Here is a 10,797-nt window from a genome sequence, read left to right as displayed (position 1 = left end):
CTATCACAGGTAGGTCGAGAACTGAATAGATAAGTAGAGCCTATTTTGATTTTTATCATTATCACTATTATTGCAGCTTTTACTCCATTTTGCTTAAATTCTGGATAATCTTTTAATTAATGATATAATTTTTTGAACCTGGCAGACAAACATGTTATTAGTACTACTTTTGGAGAATGTAATTTGCTGTAACCATTGTTGATACAAATGGATTTTTACTGGTGCATTACAGTGTAGTGTGTATGTAGTTATCATGTAGATAAGCAATACAAGAGAATAACACCTTGAAGGAGAAATGCTTAGGCAGGTTTTCCCATAATTCTGAGTTACGTGAGCTTTGTCCTGATAAGTGATTGATAAGAAATGTACACACAGATTCCTCAGTAAAAGTCGGCAGATACCAGCATTAGCTTACCGTCACTATATCACCATGCAAACCCATAAGATCGTAATATTATTTTTTGCTTTTTTCACTCTCATTTTCTGTAAGCCAATCCTAAGGAATGGAAAAGCAAAGAATAACAAACTGCTGGTGATCTCATTTGATGGATTTCGATGGAATTATGATCAAGACGTTGATACCCCACTCTTGGACTACTTGACAGAAATTGGAGTAAAGGCGAAATACATCAGCCCACCATTTGTAACAATGACATCCCCCTCTCACTTCACCACCATCACTGGTAAGTCTTAACATTTAAAAAACAGCTCTCTAATTTTCTTGAGCTTCACAATATATTCACCAGGTGGTTACAGAATATATTAAACTGTGCAATCCATAGGCCTTTTCGTATGTCAATCAAAACTGTTAATAATGCTAATAATGAGAGGTTAACATCTGAGGAGATCCAGATCTTGCAGATTTCATCATTTTACTAGATGAATATAAAACAATTTTATTGAATGGCACAGATACTGCTTGTAGACCATTAGTAACTACGGATCACCTGCATGATTCACCGGAAATGGGATAACATAGGCACTGAACGAGAAGAGTTCAGAGATTGCTTTCACCAGTGAGAGCAATATATAACATAGACAGCTCTAATGGAAGATGTAACAATGTATAAAGTTGTGCTCAATTTACCATTATTCAGCCACATTCACCCTTAGCCTAATGTATGTACTGTCCATGTTACATTCACATAGCACACTGGCAGCACACTGTTATTCAATAGGTCTATTCCGATGACAGTTTTTTTTTCATGGATTAAGTGTCCATGATGAAAATATTTTGTATTTTTTCTGGATGAAAATTGGATGATTCTTAATACCCTTTTTTTTACCCCGGTCTAAGATTCTTAATACCCTTTTTTTTACCCCGGTCTAAGATGCAGTAAATAGCATAACCGGATTTTGAATTTACATTTAAATTAATATTAAGTGTTACTCCAAAGATAGAACATTTTTCCCTATTCATAGGTTTCTTGGCAATCCCAAGATCTGGGATCTGGAATCAAGAACTAAGCTGGCTCTACAGAGCTCCATCTTGAATGGAGCAGATAAGTGCATGATCCATGTCCACTTCATTAATTGTCAATACCAATTGACTGCCAAAAATAACTCAGTTTTCTCCGGCAGGAGACACTGAGCCCAGTGATTGTCTGCAGCGCTGATGTGCACTGTAGTGGTGATGTCACTGCTGCAGCCTGTAAGCAAAGACTGGAGCAATGGCAGAGAGGCAGCGCAGGAACAGAGAGAGTGAGCAACAGACACTATTATTTTATTCTAGCACAAGCTGCAGGAACTTATTCCCAGAAAGGTATTTTCATATGCAGGAAATTATTTGTAGAATTTCTGCTACTTAAAGGTCATCTGAATCAGGTGTTTGTGCAGCAACAAATTTCAGTGTGTGAATATGCCCAAAAGCTTTTTCTTTCTAGTAATTTTGGCAATTACGGTAGATGAGTGACTAGGATTGCTATGGAAAATGTCACCTTCATCTTAACTTTCATAACACAACTGATAAGTGCAGAAGGAGTAGTGAGTCAGTGTGGTAACCTAAAATACACTTGCCTATGTCACAAGTCGGAAAAAAATCTTGTGCAAACAGGGTACCCAATGGACACTGAATCATACTCATCAACTTCAAAGGAAATGAAAAACCATGATGGCCGGAGTGAGCTGCCGAAGATTAATCCCATTCCCACCCCACCTTTATTATTCCCGCATATTCCGCTGGTAATCTCCAGTCTCTATGATGCTTCATTGATGCGCATCTGTCTAATGACAATGCATCAAAACAGCATCAATTGTAGCACCTGGAAGACTTACTTGGCAATTTGGGAAATTTGCCTATTTCCGTGAAAGTCTAGGAAGTCTGCTTTTTTTTGTTCAGGATCTTTCTAGACCAATGTTTCTCAACTCCAATCCTGAAGACCCACCAACTGATCATGTTTTCAGGATTTCCTTGGTATTGCATAGATGATGGAATAATGCTTTAGCAGGTGGTGGAATTATCATTTGTGCAATACTAAGGATATCCTGAAAACTCTACCGGTTGGTGGATCTTGAGGACTGGAATTGAGAAACACTGTTCTAGACATTTCAGGATAGTTGGGAAGTGAGCATATTTTGGCGGTCTACATTAGGGCATAGGTGCTTCAAGTGCCATCTTAGCAGAATCTGCAGGCTAAACATGCAAAGTGAGTAGAATTATTAAATATATGTTTTAGGAAACTTTTTTTAGACTGTTTTAACACATTAAAATAAATTATGCATATCCTCTTTGATTAACCACAGCTCCCATTCTGGAACTCATCTGGGATTTTCTAGTCTCTGGTTCCTGGTCCCATCCTTGGCAAACTTGAAATGGCTGCAAAGACCAGCTGAGCCTATCATTGGTAGCAGTGATTCATCTGAGCCATGGATTTGGCTGACTGAGCATTTTTGCTCATTTCTTGTGCATTTAGTACAGGACAAGGAAACAAAGACCACCAAGGTGCACCCAAACAGAACCTATGGAAAATGATAAGGAGGCCATGATTTATTTTATAATGTCAAAACATTTTGAAGAATTAAAAAAAATATTCCATGGAACACCCCTTTAACATGAGTTGCATGAAAAAATGCTTTTATAAACAAAACCAAGCAGACCATATTTCCTACTGAACACCAGCCTCATCTCTGTCTCATAGCTTTTCATTCAGTTTCCTGCTGCTACCAAATAACCTCAGGCAGATGTATTCCGCTTTCTCCGCATTAAATCTGCTGATCACACTGCAGATAATTTCTTTTGTTGAATTTGTTATTTGTGAAATTCATAATTGGTAATTCCCCCAAAGCAAATTACACATTTCCATTACAGTAAATTATATCCCAATGCAATTTCCAAGCTTTAAAAATATAATACTATTTAATTATGTTCTACGTAAAACTGCTCAACCACCTACTTGTTTTGCCTATTTTCTTTACTGTTTCCGAAAGTTTCCCCTGTATCATCATCTAACCTGGATTTTATGACTCTTTCAGGCCGCTGGATTGAAGATCATGGTGTTATCCACAATATGAAATTTAATACAGAGACCCTTGAAAAGTTTACTTACAAAAAAACCCAAAATATGTCGGAATGGTGGGACAACGGAGTGCTTCCACTATGGATCACGGCACAGAACCAGGTGACATACAGCGCCATAAATAATGTATATGCTAGTTGTTAAAGGGCGCCTGTCACCCATAAATCACATTTCAATTATTCAAGTATGTGAGGGACTTAATAATCATACTACAAGTAGATTTTACTTCTTAAGCTGAACAGAAAAAAGGTTTAATTTTACATTTAAACTGAGGACTCCTCGGTGCACCCTTGGGATGGCGAAGGGTTCAGTGAACCATTCTGCCCACTTAATCAATATGCTGCCTGCCTCCCCTTAGCTTGATTGACATCATTCGCCCTGCAGGGCCGTACTGACAATGCAAGAACTGCCACACTCTTATCTCTCGCTCCTGTTTACAGCAACCAATTGCTGCAGACAGGATCACACAGCCACTCACCAATGTGCTATCCTGTCTGCAGCAAGCAGGAGTTGGGAGAGGGATGAGAGTGCACCTGCAATGACACAATGCATATCTACTCACTTACTCTTGTGTCAGTTTGGAGGTGCAGAGCCAGGGATTCAATTCTGGTAGTGCTCGCTCTAGGTATGTTGAGTGAGGGGGCTGCACAGTCACTAATGAATGGGAACCAAAAGGGTGCACCAAGAAGCCCATTATATGGGAGACAAAACGTCCAACCACAGAAGTAAAACCGACTGTATGTTACAGGAATTAGTATCAGTATGGGCTAAGTCCCCCATAGGACTGTATCAGTTGTCCAAATCACATTTTGGGGGTCGCAGACTCACTTTAACCTGAATTAATATGCATAGAAATAATATAAGGTGTCATGTGCATTACAAAGCTGTTTGCTTGGAGCTTGTACTACAGCACCCAGTGTTCCTTCAATCACATGTAGCTTTTTTATACTACATTTATTAGTATTGATCATCATATGTTTGACAACAAAATATACTGCAAAAAAACGTGGACCCACTACCAATGATTAAGATCCCACAATGTTGCATGACCTACTGCAAACACTGCTCTCTAAATTGATTGCTTAAAGGGAATCTGTCACCTATTTTTTGCCCTATAAGCTGCAGGCACCGCCATCAGGGGCTTATCTACAGCATTCTGTAATGCTGTAGATAAGCCCCCAATGTAACCTGAAAGATAAGAAAAACGAGATAGATTATACTCACCTGGGGTCCGGTCCGGTGTGCCTCCCATCTTCTAGTGATGTCGTCCTCCTTATTACTTCTGCCGCAGCTCCTGCGCAGGCATACTTTATTTGCCCTATTGAGTGCAGAGTAAAGTACTGCAGTGTGCAGGCGCCGGACCTCTCTGACCTTTCCTGGCGCCTGCGCACTGCAGTGCTCTGCTCTGCCCTCAATAGGGCAGACATAGTATGCCTGCGCAGGAGCCGCGGCAGAAGTAAGAAGGAGGACATCATCGCTAGAAGATGGGAGGCGCCGGACCGGACCCCAAGGTGAGTATATTCTAACTCGTTTTTCTTATCTTTCAGGTTACATCAGGGGCTTATCTACAGCATTACAGAATGCTGTAGATAAGCCCCTGATGGTGGTTCCGGCAGCTCATAGGGCAAAAATAGGTGTCAGATTCCCTTTAAGTGGGACTTACCTTTAGTTCACTAAGGCTGCATTCACATGTTGTGTCAGCGTTGGAATTTTTACAGCTATGACTGGCTCCATGAGCTTGTCTGCAGAGCAGACGAGTGCAGGAGCTCACGGCTATTTTCAAGATCTAGTCAGGTAGCATAAATTGGACCAGAATAGTCCATGCTGTAATTTCTTACATGTAGACCATTGGTCCGTGTGGAAAATCGACCATGTGTACTGGTACATTGTCTATAATTAGTCAGTGTGTTCTCCATATGTGGCCTGTGGTGCACACGGACAGCACACATATGTCTGAATGTATGCAGGAAATCATACATTGATACTGATAGTCTTAAAAAATATAGTGGTAAAAGAAAGCAAGCTTTATCAGTAGCATGTCATATATCACCCAATGACCTACATTTCTAACTGCAGTGTTTATTACCTTATTTATGCTGATTGTATGTGTCAGCATGTACAGTATGTGACTGTAGGTGAATAATGATATGCAAAATGGTCAAAGAGCAGTAAAATGAATATTTTGATGAGTTGTATTTGATTTAACATATAGAGGGTCAGTTATTAAAAATGAAGCTGAATAAAATGACACCTTAATATCTGCGATCGAAAGTCTTATCCAGAGAAATCCATGTTTTTCTTTTATGTAAATAAGCTGTAAAGATTTATAGGCCGGACACTGATCTGCATGAGACTCTGCCTGCAGAGACACGTAACTAACAACGAACAGTGGAACTAAACTTTGTCTTCTAGCACATACATTTTTTTCAGCTCTGTGAGCTCTGCTGTATTGCAACAATATTGCAGTCCTGTCTGCATCGAGATCAGGAGAGCAGAGAGCTGCCATCACACTGGTAATGCCTCCATGTAAAATAATCCCTGGAGGCAGATTCTCATGCAGATCAGTGTCCGACCCATAGATCCGAACAGCTCATTTACATATAAGAAAACATGGATTTCTCTGGAATTAGACATTGGATCATAGATATCAGGGTATCATTTTATTCAGCTTCCTATGACCTAAATGCTCATATAGATGGCTTAGGAGGGGTGATCCTACTGACAGATTCCATTTAAGTCTAAATGGCCACATCATTTCTGAAACCATATTAGAATGTCATCACGTAAAAAATGTAAGACTTTTTACAAATCACCAACTCAAACAGTGTTTCATGGCCCGACACTTTGACTAGCATGTCCCAGTGACACTTATGTTTGCATTGTAAGTCCATATAAAAGGAACTGAAATTTACTGAAGAGGCACCTAAGTTGTATCCACTGAGTAGCTGCTGGCTAGTGGAGCAAGTGAAGGGTGGAATTGTTCGCAAGTCAGGTCAGTACTAGAAAGATGCAAAGTCAAAGACCAGGTCAAGGGAAAAGCTTGGGTCAAAGGATGAGGTAAGGCAGATATATGAAGTAGAAGAGCTGTTAAACAGTCCAAGATCAAATCCAATAAGGCAATAAAGGGATTAATAAGCAAAGTAGTCAATCAAAAATAAAGTCTGGCAGAGGAGAGAAAGCCGTGCAGTATCTGTAAAGAGACAGGTGAAAAATAGGAGTTAAAAATGAGCACCATTAGTCCCCATTGGCCACTAAAATCATTCTGCCATTGATTCGATGACTGAGTCCAGAAATTGTCTTGTCAGCGTGACCTAACATAAATATAATAGGCAAAAATTAAATGGCCGGGCAGTGAACATTCCACCCAACAGGAAGGAAAACTCTTCTCCTACACTGGAGGGCTTAGGGAGGTTTAATAGTGAGGGATACATGTTGCCCAACTGGAGGGGATTATTATTACCGATTAATATGATTCCCAGTACTCCTATAATCTCTGGTTGGCTATGGTGGTCACATGGTTAGATGGTAGGTTTCTGTAATTATCAACACCTGTTCACAAGCCATCCAAAAATGTGACCTTTGCCTCTAATTACTGGTTAGCTGCATCCACGCTGCACATAGCCCACTGTGGGGAAGTACAAGGATTGTCAGAGGGCTAAGAACTGTTATTTTATAACACTATAAGATGTTTTCAGAATTTTTAGTATGGATGGACAACCTAATCTACATGAGCTCTCTTTATAGTCCAAGTCCCAGCAAGTATGTGCTAGGCTTAAAAATAATTGAAATATATGGTAGTGAAACAAAATTGGTTACTTTCTTAAACAGACTGAAAATGGATAAGAAGACATAAAAAAAGGCTGAAAGAAGAGTTTCATAGCTTTATTCATTTTTTTGGTCTTTTCAGGGCTTCAAAGCTGGTTCTTTTCACTATCCTGGAGGAAATGCTAACTACAGTGGTAAAACAGTCAATAAAGCACTGGCAGAAACATCTGACCACCCTGACAGTGACGAGAACGAGTGGAGAGAGAACATCGATATTGTCATGAAATGGTTCAATGAAGATGGTTTGGACTTTGTTACCCTCTACTATGGAGAACCTGATAAAAGTGGACACCTATATGGGCCAGAAACTGAAGAGAGAAAAACAATTATTAAACAAATAGATAGAACTATTGGATATCTTTTAGAAGCAATTGAAAAAAGCAATCTTAAAGATCATTTGAATGTAATTATTACATCCGATCATGGCATGACCACGGTGAAGAAAGAACCGGTTGTAGAAGAAATTAAGCTGTCAAATTATATTTCCTTTCCAGACTTGGTTAAGTTTGACATTTTAGACTATGGTGGCTTCGGAATGATTGTTCCAAAAGAAGGCAAGGAAGAAGAACTTTATCAGGCACTTAAAACTGCACACAATCATTTGAAGGTATATAAGAAGCAGGAATTTCCTGAACGTCTCCATTATTCCAAGCATGAAAGAATTTTGCCGCTTTTGCTTTATGGAGATCTAGGCTACAGTGTAAATGGAGTAAGTATTATTGTACATTAAACTCCTTGCTGTACATTTAGTTTTGCCTATGGCGTTTTCATGGTTGTATTAGTAGATAAAATAACCCACAAATTAGGAGAGATGCAATGTTTGGTCTTGTAATTGATGTAAAGAAAAATGCACACACATAAGGGAAAATCAACTTGACATGATGCTGTAGGAAAAAGGAAAGGATGGGACTGATGAATTTCAGCTTTTCTAAAAGAACGCACCACTACTCTATTAGAACACATGCACAATTGAACATTGACGTATGAGATTGATTCATCAAGATTGGCATAGCGCACGATTGCCTTAGAAGGCCATGAATTAATTACGAGGTACACAGCACTTAATGAATTTGCCACCTATCTTAAATGGAGTGCGCCTCACCAGAAATGTTGCTCCAGTCAGAGACTGCATTCACTGGTATTCACACTTGTATTGAGTGAGTACGAGCACGCCTAGCCGGAATATGACTGTAAGTATGCATATTGCATACTTGCAGTCACATGATGAGCACTGGAAAATCCTGACGGCGGGCACTGTGCACGCTGTCAGGATTCACAACTCTCCAGTCACGTAGAGTTCTTAAAACCCACACATTGAATTTATATAGTGCAGATTTAGATCATCTGCCTGAACGATGCTGGATTCTGCTGTCCCTAATGGTCATGGTGCTCATGTGATTGGACAGCACTTTCCAAACAATCACAATTGTCCAGTAAGGCTAAGTTTAAATGAATGTATAAAAAAAAGTCTAATTTTCAGCCAGAAAAAAATGAAAATTTTTCATGTGTATTATTATGTGTATATCATCCTAATGCTCTTCATATGTCCATTTTTTACAACCATAAGGCATCCATGTGACATCTGGTTTTATTCATTAGTAGTTAATAACATTTACAAGACTAAATCTTATGTTATAAATGGCAATTTATATGTAAAAATTGGATGCTATATGAATGATCCATCTGGGATCCAATTGTTTTTCTTTTTTGCACATCCATAGATAAGAATAGGTGAATCATATCCGAAACATGGAAGAGACTAATGTATGCTGCAATTTTATTTATGAGGACATTGGGTCTATGTGAAGAAATTTTCACCTAAACCGCCCAATTGAATAGCTGTCCGTGTGATTTTTTTTCACAAACAGCACTGCAAAGAGTCATGTGCATGTACCCTGACATCCGTTGATTTCCTGTATAACTGAAGCCCCAGTTTAAAAATTGTATCTATAAATTATATTAAAGTCCCCAATGGTTTTTTTTTATCTTTGTGGGGTTAACAAAATAGGAGTAATAAACATAAAAAATAAAGTAAAAAATATACTTTCCCAACAATCTTTTTCAAACTTTAAGGCAGAATTTTTTTCCGAAAGCAAAAAGTTAAATTTATAAAATAGGTAAATTTTATAAATATAAAAACGGTAACAAAAATAATCCGGCATTGGTCATTGAAAAAGTGTTAAAAACAGGAGGAATCGTTATTGGGAACAATGCAGATAATTTTTCCCATATTATCGTAGTCACTCTAACGGCACCACATATCAAGATCACTTTGGCTGCAAAAGGGATGATGAAATGGTATTTTACCAATAGTTGCATAATTTTGTAATTAGTCTAAAGGAAGTACAAACGAGTCTATTATACATTAACAGTTCATGAACTAGCAAAAAAAAAACCTCAGTCTACAGTAAGCAGATGGGGGAATTAACAAAATGCCACAGAACAGACAAGGAGTGCTTATTGTCAGCAGAAGCCAAGTAATTCACGAAAAGAAACTTATTCTATGAGACATGAGCTGTACGGTTCTACTCCAGCAGTCAGCACAACTCTACTGATGCTCTAGACAGCAAATTAACTCACTAAAGACTTCCATTACAATTCATCGCTATTTGCTAAATGTTGCAATTATTTTGTGTATCATATAATAACATTTTATAATCTGTTCTGTCCAAACCCAATTCCATTCTGAAAAAATAGTCATAGCTCAATGGTAAATTACTGTAAAACTACATGAACTTATATTAACCCCCAAAAAGTGAGAGTAGACTTAAGTTTATAAGAAAGCAGAATCATGTTCGAACATTCTGTACATACTTAGGAGACCAACTTTGATTCTGGAAATGATACAATATCATCTCTAGACACAAATAAAGCTTTTAATTGCACAGAAGGGAACAATTTTTTTCTGGGTTTGGAGAAATTTGGTTTGGATGAAGGCACTGGGTTGCTTGTTTTACAGCTTATCAACTTTCTAGCTAGAGTGTCACAATTTTTCTCGGTCCATCGGGGTTAAAGCCAGGGCTACACATTATTATTTATTTAGAACTCATTATTACCGTCTTTCCCCGAATATAAGACACCTCCGAATGTAAGACGTACTAGGGGAATAATGGGGGATGCCTAATGTAAGACATCCCCCGTTTATAAGACATAGCGGATCAGCGGTGCCCCGAAAGTAAGACGTTGTGCGGTACCGGTATAATGCATTAGGTTTAACATACCGGTACCGGTGCCTGTGTCCCCCTGTGTCCCCCGGGCAGAAGTCAGGGCCTCTCTGATTGGCCCAGCGGCTTCTGTGAGCCCGCCCGCCGGCCGCCGCCCTGACGTCACCGCTCATTGGCCAGTGTCCCCCTGCACGAGGAAGAAGAAGCCTGCCCTGCCCTGTCCCGCACCGCAGAGGAATCGCCATCCGGTAAGCAATGGCTGTGGGATACTGTACCATACCGTAATGGCAGGC

General features: G+C 39.2%; 1 protein-coding gene across 1 annotated transcript in view; it reads left to right on the top strand.

Annotated features, from left to right (window-relative positions):
- The first annotated feature begins 368 nt into the window (after window positions 1-368).
- Window positions 369-10,797, top strand: part of LOC141047625 (ectonucleotide pyrophosphatase/phosphodiesterase family member 7-like) — a 49,633-nt gene continuing 39,204 nt past the window's right edge. Inside the window, exons 1-3 of the mRNA XM_073542792.1 lie at window positions 369-683; window positions 3,472-3,617; window positions 7,423-8,049. Of these exons, the coding sequence (XP_073398893.1) occupies window positions 431-683; window positions 3,472-3,617; window positions 7,423-8,049 (1,026 nt within the window). The 5' untranslated portion in view covers window positions 369-430. The remainder of the gene's footprint in view (window positions 684-3,471; window positions 3,618-7,422; window positions 8,050-10,797) is intronic.

The sequence above is a fragment of the Dendrobates tinctorius genome, unplaced genomic scaffold (assembly GCF_039654945.1).
Source record: "Dendrobates tinctorius isolate UK_male_01 unplaced genomic scaffold, ASM3965494v1 ptg000129l, whole genome shotgun sequence".
In the NCBI taxonomy this organism is placed as follows: Eukaryota; Metazoa; Chordata; class Amphibia; order Anura; family Dendrobatidae; genus Dendrobates; species Dendrobates tinctorius.
Note: the sequence above shows the minus strand (reverse complement) of the source record. Positions and strands in the feature narration are given on the sequence as shown.